Source organism: Lissotriton vulgaris, chromosome 2_1 (genome assembly GCF_964263255.1).
Source record: "Lissotriton vulgaris chromosome 2_1, aLisVul1.2, whole genome shotgun sequence".
Taxonomy (NCBI): Eukaryota; Metazoa; Chordata; class Amphibia; order Caudata; family Salamandridae; genus Lissotriton; species Lissotriton vulgaris.
In genome coordinates, this window is record NC_141687.1 from 1,680,369,156 (window position 1) to 1,680,388,462 (window position 19,307).

Consider the following 19,307-nt stretch of genomic DNA (forward strand, 5'->3'; position numbering starts at 1 on the left):
AGGTGACCAATTTCTAAAGGTCATCTCCTAGAGCAGCGCATGCGCGCTGCCTAGAAGAGACCTAAAAACTGCCGGTGCTCAGCACCAGTGAGACCCAGCCCACTTTAATCCCTGCATACATAAATACATACATGCTGGTTCACGATTTCTTCAGACACTACATACAGACTTCTTCTGAACCTGCGGCTGCTTTAATGATAAATGTAATAATTACTGTCTTCAGTAGAGAAGCTTCCAGCGGATCCTCCTGAGCCCGACTTCTTGAGTTTGATCCCGCAACCTAATTTTGTATCCAAAATAATGGAGATCTGCTCCCAGTAAACTCAGCTCAAAGGTAGGAACTAATAGCGAGCATCATTCTCAACAAGATGTTTGAGCCCACTGATCAAGACTGTGTCAGAGTTAGTCAAGATCCTTTCATCCTGCTTTGTCTATTTCATGATATTAGTGGTGGTGCTAAGACTTTAGATGGCACTCCACTAACTCTGAGAGTTTTTCTTTATCATTTATTTACAGAGAGATCCCCAAATCTTCTACCTGTCTCCCTAACCACTTACTTTTGTTCCCCTTATTCTTTTGATACTTTTTTTATTGAAAAGCACCACAACCCTTTAGTGTCTCCACTTCTAAAATTGAAAAGGGAGCCAGGGGTCCACTCTCATAGACTACTGTACCCTTTATAAAGTGAGGACTTGTCAAAGAAGTCCAATGCCTAAATTTCATAAATTTTAAATGCAGGGGCCCTCATCAGGAGGCCACTCCAGTGCGCACTACCCATTGCCATTGGTAGCGCTGCCAATTACATTACGAAAACAACTAACTGTCACAGTCCTACAAGTGTGACAATTCGGACTGTTCGAGGACCCCACAGCTCTAAGAATGGCCTGGGAGCAGGTAATAGTTGTTTTTAATATCTATTGAATTAATAAATTACTGTTGTTCTGTTTATCTTTAAATTACACAAACAGTGCTGCCTTGTGACAGCTGTTATAAGCGCTGGTGTTGGTAAATAAGTGCTGGTGCCGAGCTTCAATAATCACCGGCTCAAATTCAGCACTGCCTAATTAAGTCCTCTTTCTATTTCCAAACATTAAAACAGATGGTGAATTTCTGGGGTGCTACTCAGCTCATAATTTCCTTGTTATTTGTGATGAAAATTTCAGTTGCTTTAGACAATTGTCGGAGACAAATTTAATAGTTGACAATTCATCATCGTGGGTTTCAACATCAAAACAGAGACCAATCCTGTATAACAGAATAGGTGCAACACATTAATGATGCAGCAACCAGATTACTTGCAAAGGTGAATGGGAAAAGTGTCTTTGTCATTGTTGTTGTTGTTAATATTGGTATTATTATTATTAAATTATTATAGTGGTGGTTGTTGTTATTATTATTATTTCAATTTGTTTTCCAATGGGCACATGGGTCCAAGACCTCATAAACTCTCAGTAATGTTGTGAAGTTTGCACATCGTTTCATCAATAGGGACTTCTAGTCCTTGTCTCACAAGATTAGGAACTAAGGGCTTGCCAGGGTCATTAGACCCGTCCTCCTCTCTCCTTTTTGAATCTACCCCCACCCTGCCAATCCTTTTATTACCACAAAAAATACTGTGAAGGTAAATCCCTCTGTGCCCTTGCTTCCAAAACATGACACAGAACTCCAGGACATACCTGCAGTATCAGTAATCTCTTCCATTGGCTAATCATAAATCCCAGTATTATTATTATTATCACATACATTTCTGACAGAGACGAGGAGCGATCAAAGGGGAACACGCAAAGCACTGATGTAAATATTATTTATGCAAGAAAACAAGAAAAGACATTTTAGATAGGCAGTATACATACATATTCTCCACAGTCCAAGCAAATACAAAAATACAATAAATTAGATTCAAGTCGAGGAAGTGCAGGGAAGGAAGTGCTCTGCTGTGTGCTCCTTAAGGGTGACCAGTTGAAAGCTGGCCATGCACCAATACTGAGTTCCCCACAGACCTTTAGCATCACACTCACACACATTTATTGTGCTTAAAAAAAGCTTTAAAAAAGCACCTGCAGTCCATACATCATATGCTGATCCTTTAATGAATATGATTCCCATAGAGGGACAACTAACACATATAGAGTAGAGTATTGCAAAGACGGAAGGTGAAAGGTCAGTGAGTGATTTCCATAGCAGGGTGAGTGTGTGATATAAAAGTGGATAATGGGAAATTTTAAAGGCAAGTTGTAATTTTCTAAGAAAGAAGTGTTGAGAGCCCATCTGATGAAAGAGGCTGTCGATTAGCCAGCAATATTTTTCCAGAGGATAAACCAGGATCTTTTTCTGCAGTAGCCATTCTTGGTTGGTCAGTGTCCTCTAGGCTAGTTCATTGAGCATGCCCAGAGTCTATCAGAAGCAGATGTTGTTGGCGAGTTACAGGAGCCTCAGTCCCAGAAGTGAGAGCAGCAGTGAGTTCACTGTCCAGATCCAGGAGAAGCCTAGAACCCAAATATCAATAGGGTAATTCAGTAATCAGGTTTACTCATTTACATATCACACATGACAGAATTGAGGTCAGTAGTGGAAGCCTACATTTACTTTTAAGGACTACCTACAGCAGGCACAGCCGCCTGGACTTTAAACTGACAAACTATACATGGGCATTGGTGGGTGAAACATCATCACCCTCATAGTATATACAACAAATGGGATTAAGGGCGTGAAGCTGTCCTCTGCCATCTCTTAAAACCTCAACGGACAATGGATGAAGTGAAGTTCCAAGAATGTTCATAAGACTGTGCATTTTAATATCAGTTATAGGCATTTATCTCCCAACCTCTGTTATGCTATCATCGAGATTGCTGACCCCCTACACACAATAGTCACCGTTTTCTCTCCCCTATTAGATGTACCTCCTCTCCTTGTTTATCACAAACATGTCACTCTACACCCATTAGAGGTACATCTTTTTCCTTTTCTGGAAAATAAATTTCTTGATACTCATTAGTTGTCTGTTCACCACACAAACAACAGTAGGAGCTTTGCAAACCATGCATATGTGTGCATATCCAATCAAGAGTCCAGGTGTCATTCCTGGGTAATGGTCACAATAACTCACTGACAGATCACAGAGTGACCAGCAGTGATCAAAACCCACATATCAGAATAACCAATGAAGCCATGAAAACTCATTCATAGAGCATAGTGATGCCAGTGAAGGCCACAAAACTTAATTGAGCGTTCAAAATACTGTCAATGGAAGCCATTGCATCTAAATGATAATTTTAACATGACAGCCATCTTTGTATGGGGCAGCCATCAGGCCTGCAGATATGCTCTACACTGTTCAGTAAATTAAGCTTCATGGGGTATTTTGGGGGATTTGAGACACCAACTCAACTAAACAAGGACAAAAGCGTTTCTTTTGTACAATTCTCTTAATCAAAAAAAATAATTAATTAAAAAGTTACATTTTGCGACCAATGTACAATATGGAAATTAGAAAACAAAAGGGCACACTTACGGCTAGAAGCTCCATTGAATGCATCAGGGTTATCTACGAGAAAAGATGCACACTATGCTTATTGAGTCAAACATATATAACCATTAATCTTTCTTGCACATGTGAAACCATATTTGCCACATTATATAATTTGCTTGTATGTTATCCATCTCATCTTATTGCTGATGCAGGCTTTAAAGCCACTAGAATAGTGTGAAAGCAAACACCACATTTCTTATCATACATGCCATGTTGATCACCACTATGTAAGGATAGTCTGTCCCTGAAAAATACTTAATTGCAAAATATATGGTGCTATGTTACAGTCATATTTGTGTTTAACAGCGTTAGTCCCAGTTATGCACTTTCAGTGTTTGAGGTGGACCCCAGTAGACTTGATCTCTTGTGTAGTATTGGGTACGTCCTCTGTTAAGTAGCTGGAGCATTGAAGGCACATCAATTGCCAGGCAAATGGTGACCAGCCCACACAGTTTGAAGTTTTCCACCTGCTGGGTGGGGAATTTGTGCAGAAGGTGGTCTCACCGACTCTGCAGAAGCACTTTCCACCAAACTTTATAGTGCTAACCTGCCACGCTGTGGCATTGCAGTGGACTAGTTGTAATATTTTTGTTTTCCAAAAACAAAACCCCTAACAGGGGGTGAAGCTTTTCGGGGGAGGGGTGTTTGGGGGGGGGTATGATGCTCTCTTAATAAATGCATTCTTGGCTTGGCAGTTGGGTCTGGGGCCCTCTGTCAGGCCTGTTATCTTTGTGTAATTTTTTTCTGGTCATGAACCAGGAATGAAACGCAAAATAGTGAGATATGATGCAAATGGGAGAGAGAAAGAGGGGGGCAGGGATACTCATGTGCTTGAATGTCAAGATTTGAAACTGGATAACCAGGAATAAACACCAGCTTCCCTGCTCCTCCAAATTGTGTGATACAAGGCACACATTTTATTTCACAGAGCCTCCTTTTTCTTCATTATCACATATGTGGTCAATTTAAATATTTGAGTGCAGGATATAAGCGGCACCAGCACCTCTTCTATTTGATTTAATAAACTACATCTATAATTAGCATTTAGGCCACATTTAGGATTTTCATGAGTATTGGCTTGCCTCTTGGTTCACTAAAGACTTTGTGGTTGGGAGAGGACTCCTGAAAGATTTTGAAATTCACATTTAAGAAACCTTTGTGTATGCAGTGATATAATCTGCTGTACTAAGGTGAAACACTTGCGCCTGTTAAAGAAATAAACTTTTTTTTCATTTTGAAGAGATTGGATCATATTTTTACATTGTGTCTGCTGCACGATATAAAGGCAGAACAATATTAAGGCTTGGCTCTTGCAGGGACTCTTAGCGGCAAGCCAGACCCATGTCTCATCTCTCGCTCGGTTTCAAATGATTTGCAAAAGGCAAGGACTAGAAACGGGGAACCCTGCCCCCATGCACTGATTTTACAATGTTACCATCAAGGCTTCCAGTACCGGAAATGAAGAAGAATACTTACAGTGAATATACATTTCACTGCAGGACAGTGACTCCAGGCCACTGTGTTGTACATGACAATAGTCATACGTTTTCAGGAAGAACTACCAGGCCCAGGTAGGACCCTCAGAAGCACAGTTTCAGCAGGGTGTTTGAGGTCCTTAAGTGCATTCTTGGTTTTGGTGGTTGAATCTGTTGGCCCTGAGTCGAGTCTGCTATATCTGTGTTGGTTTTTCTAGTCATTCTCATTTCACTTACAACGTGTGTCTTGTTTTTCAGAGGTTCAGATCTCAAATACATATAATGGCTGGTTTACCAAAAAAGTAGTAAATCTGCATCCAGAGAAGTACTCCTTGAATGGGTGCAAATGTTCTTCTTTTTGGAATTCACAAACATTGGCAGCAGGGGGCTAGGAGAGTTGTCCCAGAGTCAAGTTTCCAGGAATGCTACTGGCTACCCAAAGGGTATGAAATGAATGCTTGCAAACAGTCTAACCAGTGGCAATTGCTCGGGGTTGCATTCGAAACTACTGTTTTTAGACTACTGTTTTACTTTAGAAAAAGCCCACCTAATGCAAATTAGTACTGACCCTGCTCCTCAAGGAAACAGTCAGTTCCGAACCTGGGTCATCTCACCCCTCCACCCTGCAGTCTATTGCTTTTTTAGTAGGGAAATTTAAGATTTACACCCCCTGAATCTCACTAAGCTACGCCCCATCTATGGCAGCTGTGTTTTTTTTAGCTTAAGTTAATGTAATTTGTTAATAGGAGGAACAACACTGGATTTAATAGTGAGAAGGTTAAACAATGTTCGTTGTTAGTTTTTAGAAAAGCCACCCCTAGTATTGTTAAATGTTTGACCAAAATACTTCATCATGCGAAATACGAGTCTACAAGTCACAGTAGGCAAAGTGTTTGAGCCACATGTGATACTCTTCAAACATTATTTCAAATCAGGGAAAGGAATTAAAATAGGTGTTGTAGCGGTCACAGAGAATTCCCATATTTATTTAGCGATAGTGGTTGCAATGCTTCTCAATCTGTATGCAGCAGTTTGTGGGCAGGCAGCATACAGTGTATGCACTGCACTCACCAGACTTGTACTGCTTTACTTAATGTAGCGTGGCTCTAATATCCTTCTTATCTTGTGCCACGCAGCACCAATGTTGGTAGGAGGCATTATAATGAGTGACTTAGGCATTTTAGTGCGGTGATGCTGACAACAATACTAGAATTAGGCTTGAACATGAAATTCTGCTCCGCTCGCAGAGTTTGCAGAGTTTTTCCCACTCCATACTCTGCATTGCGCGCTGAGTTCTGACAGCGGAGTGGAGTGTTTTTCTCGCTCACGTTCGCCAACGTTAAGTTGGCGATCAAGGAAGATTTTACTCCAGACCACCTCCAATGAGATTTCTCATCTTGCGCTGAGAAACCTTCCCTTCATGTAGACGATGCTCCGGCTCGAGTGAAAGTAAGAAGCAGCACACTCTTGCGTGGTGATTGGTGCCTCTTATTCTGATTTTCCAGTGTGGGACAAACACCCAGCGCTAAAAATCAGCGAGAACGGCACAACCTGATGCACTCCACCGCTTGCGGAACTTCGTGTAGCACTGCAGACTTTTTTGGTCACTTCATCGAGTTCCGCATAAAGGAACTCCATGAACTGCACACAGGTCTAACTAAAATTAGTTATTTTAATTCCTGATACATGTTTTTTGGCCGGGCGGAGAGAATGGTTTGTTTTTCAAAAATAAATGTTCCTCGTCCACTGGGACTTTTCTGACAGCACGCGAAGATACATTTTCTAGTCTGGCACCACCAAGTCATGCACAACAGGCCAAAGCAGGAAATAATACTGGAAATGGCATTGGAAGTCCCATTGTAAATAGGCCATCACACGCTATTGACAATGGTGGTTCTGTGGCATAGTTGGGGAACAGCCTTTACAACGCGGGTATTACCACTCGCTACCATTACAACGCTGCTATTACAACGCAAGTCGGTACAACAACTTGCGCTGGAGGGCGCTGTTGGATAGGGAATAGTTTAATTTTCTATTCCAACACCTTCCCTACTGTAACGTGGGCTGGAGTTGGAATAGAAAATTAAACTATTCCACTATCCAGCGCTTACAGCGCAAGTCGTTGTAATGACTTGCGTTGTAAAAACAGCGTTGTAATGGCACGCGTGGTAATAGCCCGCGTTGTAATGTCATACAACTGGCATAGTTTCTATGAAGAAAGGCAGATGCACCATTATTACCTAACTCTAAATGACCCACTTAGTCTCTAATTTTTCCTTACAATCCTGTCTGTTCAGTTCTTCCCCTCTTTCTTTTTTTTTCGTCTCCCCACCTCTCGAGCTAATGTATCTACGACCCTGTTATTGTAATCCATTTTTCTCTCCCCTTATTTCCTGGCACATTCCCAGTTTACCTCTCTAGCTTTTCCTCTAATCAAATCAGTTACTCTCATTCAGGTCTTTCCTACTTTCCCACTCACTCTCTTTTAGCATCCCTTTGCATTCACTTTTTTCTCTTTCTTTCATGCTCTCTGCTCCTGTTTTTGCTGCCCTCACTTATTATTTCCCCATCTCTTGTTCTCTCTTTCTCTTTCAATCCTTTCTTCATTGCTGACTTTCCATCACCCTCTCCATCTCATGCTTCTTTCTCAGCCTCCTACAAACACACTCTCTCATGCTCCTTTTTCTCTGTTCTATCTCATACTTTCTCTCTATCACTCTCATTCTCCTGTTTTTCTATCTCGTTACCTCTCAGACTCACTCTCTCTATTAATTCCTCCCTGCCTTTTCTCTAGTTAGCTCAATCCCCTAAATTACTCAATCTCACTATGTCTGTCTCTTTACCCAATTTCCCTAACTTTCTCCTTATGATCCAAAATCATCCTTTCCCCCTTGTTTCTGTCCCCAATTTCTTCCTGAATCTCTCTTTCATCTCCCAATATTATTTTCTGTGAATCCAGAACCTGTTGTGCCATCTCTTATGCCTTATCTACCTGCTTACCCACAGGAATGAAGCCTAAACAGGCCAGTGTATTACAGTTAAAAGTGCGTTTATTTTAGCTAAGAGGAGTCCTGGGGTGGTAAAGATGACGAAAGATGTTAAATACCACGCTAGGGCAGTATTGTCATGTTCCATCCACTTCATCATGTCCTTTGCCCATTAAATAGTGGGAACTGCGGCCACAAGGCTGTGAGTGTGGGACCCGCAAAGCCTCATAACTAGGGTCGGCATTACTCGTGTAATTCCATGTAGCGCAATTTCATAGATTAAGCAGAATTAAGAGAGAAGAGTAATTCTGCATTTAGCTCTATTTCTTAGTGAGAAATTGCCTCTTGCTTCCAAAATGCAACCGAACACAAAAAGCAAGCTCGTGCACCTCCTCGCCCTTGCTAAATGTGCTCCAGATGACATGGTGAGAGCTACGTTTTAGGAGAAAGCCCCCACCAGCAGGCCCAGCAGTATTGTGCCACATCTGTCACAAATGTGGTACACTGGAAATATAGCTCACAGCCCTGTGCTAGACTACCAGTACCCATTTTAAAAATGCTCGTTTAATATAGGAGTTTTCTCCTTTTATATCAAGTACAACTTGAGACTTTTCTGTTCATGACCACTATGGTTTACAAGGCTGTCTTACCCACAAGGGCCAGCCCTGGAAATAGTACCTAGGGAGTAGTCATGAATCAGGTGGCGGATCTATTACCATTGCAGGTTTCATCCTGTCCACAGCATCAGTCTTCGTCATTGTGTAGCCAGTGGAGGACCCCCACCAGGAACACACTCCTCACTCATGCTCAAAAGGAGGCTAAAGAATACAGAGAATTGTGGGTTGGGCATCACCATTTTTAGATGGAAGTCATGTTACCACCTTCATCTTAATCAGGCAATGAAAGTGAGTCTCCAACAGCTGCATGGATTCTTCATGAGCACAGATTCCCATGTTCCAGTGAAGTAAGGAAGATAACATGACACTGATTGTGTCCCTGCACCACCGCTGGACCCGGGGTTACATTGCGTATTTACATCACATACATCAGTCATAGCAGATAATTCGGTTATTTGCAATTGTATTATGTTTTAATGTTTGCATTTGTTTAAACCATCTAAACAATTAAACAGTGTGATGTGTTGGACAGCTTCTACTATAGCTGTTATTCGAGCTGTGTAAACATGAAAGCTATGAAAATATTGTTACACACCTGCATGAAAAGGTCCACCAGTCAAAGAGGCTGAATTAGTGTTGCTTCTGCTTCTGCCACTGCTGCTGCCGCAGGTCTGCAAAGCAAAGAGGGAATTAAACAGCGGCATTCTCTCCACTGGATTATAATACAGAACCATCAATCAGTGACCAGCGAAGGATCGTACATAGCAGCAATCAACCACCAATAGAGGTTTCGGATATAAATCAGCCACAAAGTCATCATTGGAGGACATTATATTCATATGAATTCTCCATCAATCCATCATTGTGGACCAGACAAGCTTATTATCCCCTAAGGAGAGGCTGCACATGCCTATCAGCCAGCCCTTAAGGGAGTATAGCAGACATCGACAACTCATCTATGGAAGGCAGCCTATGAATCCACCACCAATGGAGGACAACAATGGAGCCATCCGCCAGCCATCATTACATTAGCAGAGGACCACATATACCTATCAGGCTAGCACACGGGTCCTTACCTGGTTACAAGGGTTGCCGGTGCAGATCTCCACCAGAGCATGGAGGTAGAGGCTGTCCGTGCCCGTGATCTGGAAAGCATCAATCTTAAATCGAGCCTCGGTGTCTCTGCCGTTCTGCAAGACGGTCAATAAGTCACCAAGCTGAGCACTGGGGCACCTGCGGAGGAGGCAGAAGAGGGGGTTAGAAGGGGACCCGTCCAGACACTCACCACAGGCCCTCTGATCCGTGTGTGTTTCACCTCAAAGTGCAGAAACTGTAAGTGCATGATCCTTCCCTCTCACCCAGGGTACAAGTCGAGAGTGGGAGTGAGTGGGAGGCACCTTTGCACTATTTTTAAAGATTGGACGCTTTTCTTCAGGCTGAGGGCAGGTGAGATGTGTAACCATTGATGTTAATAGGGTCTAGATGTCACCTCATGCCCGACCACAAAAGCTGTATATACAATAAAGATATACTGTCTCAGACTTTCGTCCACTTTCAGTGTGACCTCACGCCAGACGTTCTAAATCTGCCTCGGAGGTTCTTAATTACCACAAAGCCAATGTCTTTATAAAAAAAACACATTCTATTTGATAGTACCAGCCTTTTCATTAGAAGTGTTACAACTCTCAGTGATTTCATTTCTAACCCTAATTTGTTTTTTTCCTTTTAGGTGGAAACATGCCTAAGTTTTACCAAAAGTAAAACTGAAATTTACAAGGTGATTACCACATTTCTATATGTGTCTTGGCATAAGTATAGCGCTCATACTGTCCACAGGCCAAGTTGGAGCACAAATATAAAACAAAACACGACTACAATCCTCACACACTAGCTCATTTAAAAAAATATATATTTTACAGATATTTTTCTTTCACTTAATTTGTCATCTCTGATATCACATGAAGTGTTTGTAATATGAACTGTAACAGTTCAAAAGGGATAGATTCTTAAGTAGATTTCCATATTCCATAATTTCTGTTTGAGTAACAGATATGCACTCTTGAACTGTGGCTTCAATGACCCCCACCTGCACCGCCTTTCGCCATCTCTCCTTGACATGGACACGTTTGAAGGAGACCCGCTCACCTTTCCTCTGAGCAAATGTCTACACTTGGGCAGCCTGCCCCGCCTACCACAAGCGAGGGGCCCGCTCCTGACCCCAGGGCCCTGCTCCTGATAGGGTCTCATATGTTTCCCTTCCGGTACTCACTTGTCGGTGATAATGTCGTAGGACGGGATGGCTTTGGGGTCACTGGTCCCTGTGGCGTACAGACGCGTCACCAAAACGGAGAATGTTGTTGCATCGAGGTCTGGTATCGACACAGAAACATACAGGGGGTCCTGAACATTGACAGTCATTGTTGCATCGGTGTAAGGCATGGTGAAGGATTGATCCGTGAAGGCGACCATGAAAACCGTCACTGCCCCAACCCCTCCAGGGATTTGGATGTCTGTCACACTGAAATGGTAAAAGACAAGAGTGAGTTGTCGCTACTGCTGCTGAATGCGCCACAGACATCTGTTGTCTCATGTTCTGACGTTCAGACACCACCGGCTGCAGCCAGAAAATGTCAGGATACAAACCCTCAAAACTCATTCACAAGGGGTGTCCAAGGTAGGCCCAGAACAGCTTGATCCACAGAAGAATATTGCGATATCCACACAATAAAATGTATATGTTAATAATTTGAATTTAATTCATGGACACAGTAAGTGCTAATCCTGAAAATGTGCACAAATCCCCCTCTCCTGGATCTACGAAGCACACACCCCTTTCCCACACACAGCATGACAGATCAACTATTTTCTTCTTCAGGGGCGGGTTCGTAAGAGCTGGGTCCTTTTGGCTGTGGTGGGGATTACAGCTGTTCAGTCAAAGTGGTTTCCACTGGATGCACTTGTACTACATGTGGTTTGAACGCTGGGCTTTGTAATGTCCCAGTGAGGAAAAACAAAGGTATTGTTTAAAATAACTACCAGTTAAAACTAAAAGACACCGACTGACAGCTACAGTGAAATGAACTGATGTTTTCATCATAGCAGGTCAATAGGACCCAGAATTCCTTAGGAGAGGCGCTAGATCCATTTGTACTGGCATACTGGCACTTTCACCACGACACTTGGGGGAGAAGGGGCATGGGCTGTAAATACAAAGCCAGGGAAAGAGCAATTCACAGGTCAAGAGTCAGGTCTGGGGGAGGAGGGCCCCACCCAAGCCACATTTCCAGGACAAATACTAAATGTATAAATGATTCCCTTTTAGATTTCCTGCATGTAAACGTGTATTTTGTCGCTATTATGGCAATACCTGGCATGGACCAAGGTTGGACACTGCACTGCTGACCTACTTCTGCTAGTTATTAGCGGGAAAGTTATGCTTCTACTTTAATGTAGTATTAATGATCCCTTTTTAACAGACAAGCAACAACTCACGACTTCCATTGACTTGTAAAAGCATGACGGGAGTGTGTAGTAACCTTCCTATAAATCATTATTAAATACAATGTTATGCTGTTGTACATTTCGAACAAAGGCACGTATTCTTCCTTCGCTGTGCTATTAAAGGCTATTCGGCGTAGGTTTGGTGAGAACAAGAAGGGGCCACTACTAAAGATTGAACCAAGAAAGAAAATTGGAGTAAAAGTAAACATTTTTGAATAAAGAGTTCCAAACATATTTTTGTTTTAAATTCCCAGTGCTAGTTTCCACCCAAACGCCATAATGGATTGCATGTTACCCCGCCTCCAATTCTTCACATGGAAGACTTTACTCGGAACACATCACATTGCAGCTCGCTCTAACAAAGCAATATTACACTGACATCTCCACTAACTCACCAGTTCAGAAACATTTGCAGTATCTGACCAAAGAAGATAAGATATACTCTGTTCGAACAGAGGGAAACTGAACCTCCATCAGCCAGTATCCACTGTTGTATATTTTGTTTTTGCACTGGCTGGTCAGAAAAAATGTCAGTGGAAAACTGATCTGCTGTGCAGCAAGTCTAAGTAACCTGTGAGTGGGCCGAGACCACATTTATATAAAGGGCCTATACACTCCATTGCTCATGTTGCAGTCAGTACATCCGAAATATTACATACTCGTCCTGTTACACTCTTGGTGTAATCAGCCCCATGCTGATCTCATCACAATAAATGTATATTCAGCTCATGACAGATTACCTGCTTGCCACATCACACTCATCATTTGATCATCCTATGCCACTCATCACATGCTCCTCCCACCGCACTCCTTGTGCGATCATCCTATGCCACTCATCACATGCTCCTCCCACCGCACTCCTTGTGCGATCATCCTATGCCACTCATCACATGCTCCTCCCATCGCACTCCTTGTGCGATCATCCCATCCCACTCATCACAAGCTCGCCCCATCGCTCTCATCGTGCGATCATCCCATCCCACTCATCACAAGCTCCCACCATCACTCATGATATGATCTGCCCATCCCACTCAATAACTGCTCACCCTGTCCCACTGACTGTGCGATCACCCTACCCCACTCATTATGGGCTCGCCCTATCACTCACAATGTGATCATCCCATCCCACTCATCACATGCTCACCCCATCACACTCCTCGTGTGATCATTCTAAGCCACTCATCACATGCTCACCCCATCACAGTCATTGTGTGATCACCCCATCCTACTCATTACCTACTCACCTCATCACACTCATGGTGTGTTCAACCCATCCCAAGCGTTACCTGCTCACCCCATCATACTCAGGGTGTAATCAGCCCATCCCACTCATCAAGTGGTCGCCCCATCACACTTACTTTTTGATCATCCTACCCCACTCATAACGGGCTCGCCCCATCACACTCACGGTGTGATTAGCCCATCACACTCTTGACGTGCTCACCCCAACACAACTATTAGGTACTCATCCAATCACAATCATACTCACCTCATTGTTACATTTAGTGTCGTTGCGAGGGAGACGGGTATGTTGAGAGGATATGAGCAGGAAAAGGCATAAGAAACGTTGTTCCTCGAAACGAGCCCTGACGAGCTCTTTTTTGCCGGGATTGTAAGATTATTGGAGTAAAAGACATGGGTGCTGTTGAACTGCAAGTGGAAAAAGAGACATTAAGAGATCACATCACGCACTCAGGTAAAAAAGGACATAATCGCAGCTCAGGATGGCACACACCAAGGGCCGTAAGAAGATGGGCTGACACATGGTGGGTGATTCATGGAGATCAGAAGGAGGCCCAGTCCATGAGTGTAGGAGATGGGGGTCCCTATTAGGGCACAAAACAGCATCCCTGGGCATGCTGGGCACTTTCATCAGATGAGTTCCTGCATATTAACTAAGAGGTTGCTGAAGAGACAGCAAGGTGCAGGGGTTGAAACAATGAAGAGCTCTATTTGAACTAGAACTGTGCAAAACCGCAGGAGTTAACTTCCGCCAGTTTTGAAACAAAAGCAGGAATACGTGATTTCACCGAATGCATAGTTAAGACTCATCCACAATTTCAAACATTTACGCGATAATGACTCTTTCCCCATTTCACCAATGCTGATGATAGTTTCACACACACCTGGATTGAACCACTCCTGCTGCTTGCGAAGGGCTGGTAAAGAAGGGGGTCTTTAAAGAAAAGAGGTTCCCGTATGGGGCATAGACCCCACTCAGCAGTCCCTTCAGGCCACGAGAAGGGCGGAAAAGATTTCCTGATCCCACCACTGGCGCTTACGCCTCATTGGCTGTGACCTGTGATAGCCCATGCATGTGCCATGTAAATCTTTCGTGAATGCTTGTATTGAGATTTTTTTTATTTGGGTGGTCGCTTCCCTACCTCCTCCAATGACCCAGTGTGCAGAAATTGCCGACATTGCCGACTTTTTTCATACAAAAATCCTTGATATTCATACTTCCTTGGAAGTTCAACGTCTCTCCTTGGCTGAAAATCTCCCTCCAGGCATAAGTTCTTCTGAGACACTGGATATAGTCCCTTCCAGCCTCCTTTCTGTTTTTCCTTCTATGTCTCTGGAGGGATTGAATCTTCTTCTAGACAAGACGAAATCCTCCTCTCCACTAGATCCATTGCCCCTCAAAAAGCTAAAAGAGTGTAGGAACAGTCTCCTTCCTCCCCTACTTGAGGTGATGAACAAGGCAATTGCTCAAGGTACTTTTCCATCAATATGGAAGAAGGCCATTGTGAAGCCGCTCCTTAAGAAGCCTTCACTCGATCCCGGCCTCCTGAAAAATTTTAGACCTATCTCTCTGCTCCCTGCACCTGCTAAAATTCTAGAGGCCCACCTGAATCGCCATCTATCCTCTTTCCTTGAAGCTTCGGAGTATCTGGACATTACCCAGCATGGATTTCGAAAACAGCATAGCACAGAATCTGCCCTCACCTCTGTAGTCGACAACATCCGACGCAAGGTTGATGCTGGACAAACTACTGTTCTTGTGCTATTGGACCTCACGGCCGCATTCGACACTCTGTCTCCTGCCATTTTAACATCTCGGCTTAGGGAGGCAGGTGTCACTGGCTCGGCCCTGAGTCTCCTCAACTCCTTTCTCCTTGATAGGGAACAGAGAGTGATGCCCGGCAACCACCTCTCCCCAGCAAAGTCTTTGCAATGTGGGGTGCCACAGGGGTCGGCATTAAGTCCGACCCTGTTCAACATCTACGTGGCCCCCCTTGCTAGGCTAGTAAGATCGCAGGGGATGGAGGTGGTATCATACGCCGATGACACCCAGATTACGGTCTCACTCACTCAGTCCTCTGTCATAACATCTGCCTTTAGCTTCAGGTCCTGTATGCAACACGTTGCAGATTGGATGGTTACCAACTCCCTGAAGCTAAATGGCGACAAGACTGAGGTCTTGATCTTTGGGAAGGACCAAGATATCTGGTCGAGTGAGTGGTGGCCCTCCTCTCTTGGCACTTGCCCCACTCCCTCTCAATCTGCCAGAAACCTGGGTGTAGTGTTCGATACTTCACTCTCGATGTCCTTACAGGTGAATCGGACTGTCTCGACCTGCTGGGGCGTGATCAGGACGCTCAATAGAATTCGCAGCTATCTGTCTCTTCAAGCACGCAAGCAGATTGCAGTCGCCCTTGTTGGTTCCAGGTTGGACTATTGCAACTCTCTCTACATGGAATCCAACAAGGGCCTCATACATCGACTGCAAATCGTGCAGAACGCTGCTGCACGCTTTGTCCTGGATCTTCCCAGGTCCTCTTCTGCTACTGCTGCGAGGAGAGACCTCCATTGGCTGCCTTTTCAGCACAGAATTTATTTCAAAATTCTGTGTCTGACCTATAGAGCACTCGAGGATGGATCTAAAGGCGCTATCAGCTCCCTGCTTACCCGCTACCACCCCACAAGGTGTTTGCGCTCTTCGGGACTATTCCAACTTGTTGTCCCTCGTTTTAAGCTCACCAGATGGGGAGCCAGGGCTTTTTCAGTCGTTGCTCCACAACTCTGGAACAACCTGCCGATGGAGATGAAGACCTTACCCTCTCTAGCGCTGTTTAAAAAGGCCCTAAAAACGTGGTGCTTTTCTAGAGCCTACACAGGTTGAGCTGCAGGGGCTTTGTTATGAGCTGGATTTGAATTAGGCGCCTTGACGCCCATTGGGCTATGTTTGCGCATGATAAGACCCCTTTTTATTATTAAATGATCGATCGTGCATGCATGGGGCGACTGCGCAGAAGCTGCTCTCACCGTCAGTTTGTTTCCACAGAGTGTTGAGGAGGTGCCGGTGGAGACAACCACCTGGGCAGGGCTGGCGGCCTCAGCCACTCGTGCCCCTATGCAGCTCGCGTCCAGAAGGTGCAGATTGGCCGAATCAAACCTGCTCTTCTCAAGCTGGCACTTGCTCACGCTCAGTTTCATGGAGCCTGACAGGCACTGCACCGTGGGGGCTGGAGGAGAAGCTGTAGAGGAAGACAGAGGCAGGAGAGTTCAAAAGAGGGACAAGCAGGAAACAGGTGAGGAGCAAAAAACAAACAAAAGGAATTTAAAACAAAATCACGGGACTCTGAAGCTTTGCTCATTGATTTTCTGTCTGGGGCTGCCACTTACCCGCCTTCTTTACGCCCCAGCTATTCGTTTTGAGGCTGAGTGCACGTGGGTGGTACACATGTTCAGTCAAAATAAAGGATACGGATAGATACCAGATATTGTGTACCCATATATGGTATGTAGTAGTTTCTGCAATTTCTGATCGTTTGCTGCCGTGTGGAGTGCAGTGTGATGTAGGGTGGCAACATACATTCTGTGGCCCACCTCTTTTTGCCTGTTTTTTGTTATTGTTAATTAGCACTTGGATGATGCATAATCTGCTTGTATTTTAGCTTTGTACTGAGCCAGGCAAGAAGTCCCCAGACACTTTTGGACCTACTTGGTGAGCCGAAGTAAATGACTAAATACATTAATAAATAGGCAGCAATTCTCAAAAAGAGGGCATGTGAACCTGTCACGTAATTCAAAATTTGCGACACGTTCCACCTCAAAGTGCCAAGGCCAAAGGCGAAATTCAAATAGTGCTGGCTGCCCATGAAAGGGACATCAGGATAGCTCATGGCTAGCCCGGCTTATGGTCAATTTAAGGAATACCAAGCAAAGGACGTTGAGCTAATAGCCAAGATATATATGACCCTCTGTGATGGTATAGTGGTGCATGGCTGGAAGGTGTGTTAACCAGGATGCAACCTGCCCTGTGATTATAATTGTGGGCAACTTCCTAACATCGAGTGCTGCTTATATAAACACAATGAGACGTACACCTGCGAATTTTGGGAAAATCTGATCAAACTTCTCAAATTGTGTGCAGTGTTTTGACATTTACAAATGTTAGAATGCCAGTGAAGGGAAAATGATTTAGTGAGAAGAAACATGCACAATTGTCTTTTTGTACACTTAAATGTAAGCAAAATATCTATACAAGTTACAACATGGCTGCCCTCTATAAATGATAACTATGCTGGTGTAATTAATTGAATTGTATACTTTAACTAGTTGATCAAATTGCACATTTTTATACAACAAAAATCAATATCCAGAGTTTTTCAGCAAAATAATTTGGTGAAAGGAAGTTTGATAATTGATGTTTTTGTTGAAATACCTAATGAAAAAATCTGCATAATGACTTGTTTGCTAATTTCGGTTCAAACAATGATTTAATGAAAATAAACGCAACAAGTCAAGTTGTTGTTTCTCCCGAAGAAACTTTCTGCACTCTTTTTCATCTCATAACTAAAATAATTGTTCATGAATTTTGCAAGGCTTTACTAGAATTTCAGGAACAGACTGACATGGAAGGGACGTGTGTAAACCTCCTAGATACTTGTGCCTCTTTGGCTGTTTCAGAGCTGCTTTGCTGAAGGTCCATCAGAGATAAACGCATGGCCTGATCTGCTCTTCCTGTGCGCATGCGCTGTAGCTTCACCTCTTATGGCCTGAAGTAAAGCTGTTTTTAGAGTTCCTTACTAGAGGTGCTCATGTGAGCTGAGACGCGTCACCTCTTCTCTTACCTGAAGAATTGTACATGGTCAGGTTGCACAAGCAGGTGTTTGAGGTAGTATTAAGATACTCATCTGAGGCACATTGGGGCGACTGGGCCGTGGCTGCAGAGAAAGAGAGGGAAGGAGAGGGAAACAGAAAGGGTACACGTTAGTGAAACCACTAAGGCCCCTTATCCACCTCAAAGTCCTTCTTCAGCAAGCAATGTGCAACAATCCATAATAGAAAAAACAACACAGTAAATCCATTCTGGGACTGCCCAGCGCACAGTTATATTTTTACAAAATATAATACATACGCAGGAACATAGGTTAAGAATGATAGGAAGTTGCAAGATTCCAGCAAAAGAGCGCCTCCTATTGAACTTTCTACCAATGAGAAAAACTTAAGGGTACTGAGGAAAGGAGTGAAGCTGTCCTTTTTCTCTGATATGGATGTTTACAGAAAATGAGAGGGAAGACGGTGAAAGCTCAAAGGGTTTTAAATCCTCACCTGTGTACAAAATGCTGACAGCGAGGGCAATACTCAGCAAGGCCTTCATCTTCCAATCGATGGTATTGTTGAAGCCTCTAGAAGACAAAGTTAGCCGTTAGCTCTTGTGTAGCCAGCAACGCATTGGGGAAGTGACCCTCACAGATGCATCTGCACAAATTACATACTTTGAGATCTCATGCACCTAAAAACTGCCCACTGGAATTGATAAGATATTCTGGATTTGAAGAGTTTGCCTTAAATCCTCAGCTTTGCACATCATTTGGGATTAGAGACCCTCATACAGCATGTCCATCACTAGAGCACATTGTGGAACTGCATGCCCTTTAGGATTAGAAATGCACATGAGGTCTGCTGCTGGAACCATTCCTAACGTCTGGGTGTCTGGGGCATGGATCAGATCTTCTGAACTCAAGCCCTTCTGGGATTCAGACTATTACCTGGTGAACACATCCCTTGAACACATTGTTCTCGAGAGGTAAATGAGCAGCCTGCTCATGGGATCTTATAAGAACTTTTGCAAGTACATAGCTTGAAAGAGAACCTCTATGGCCCGCAGCCTAAGGGAGTAAATATGCTTACATAGCGCGCCCACCCCAAGGCACACTGTAGGATTGCATACATTTTAGGCCTAGAGTTA

The 19,307-nt window shown here is 43.7% G+C and overlaps 1 protein-coding gene across 1 annotated transcript; it reads right to left on the bottom strand.

Annotated features, from left to right (window-relative positions):
• Positions 1–1,790: 1,790 nt before the first annotated feature.
• LOC147733084 (uromodulin-like) lies at positions 1,791–18,740 on the bottom strand. The gene is made up of 9 exons (XM_086957637.1): positions 18,668–18,740; positions 18,187–18,279; positions 16,376–16,587; positions 13,599–13,759; positions 10,878–11,126; positions 9,685–9,841; positions 9,204–9,279; positions 3,512–3,544; positions 1,791–2,486 (listed from the first exon to the last, which is right to left on the bottom strand). Exons 1-9 carry the CDS (start codon positions 18,714–18,716, stop codon positions 2,422–2,424), a joined length of 1,095 nt encoding a protein of 364 aa, XP_086813763.1. The 5' UTR covers positions 18,717–18,740; the 3' UTR covers positions 1,791–2,421.
• Positions 18,741–19,307: the final 567 nt, after the last annotated feature.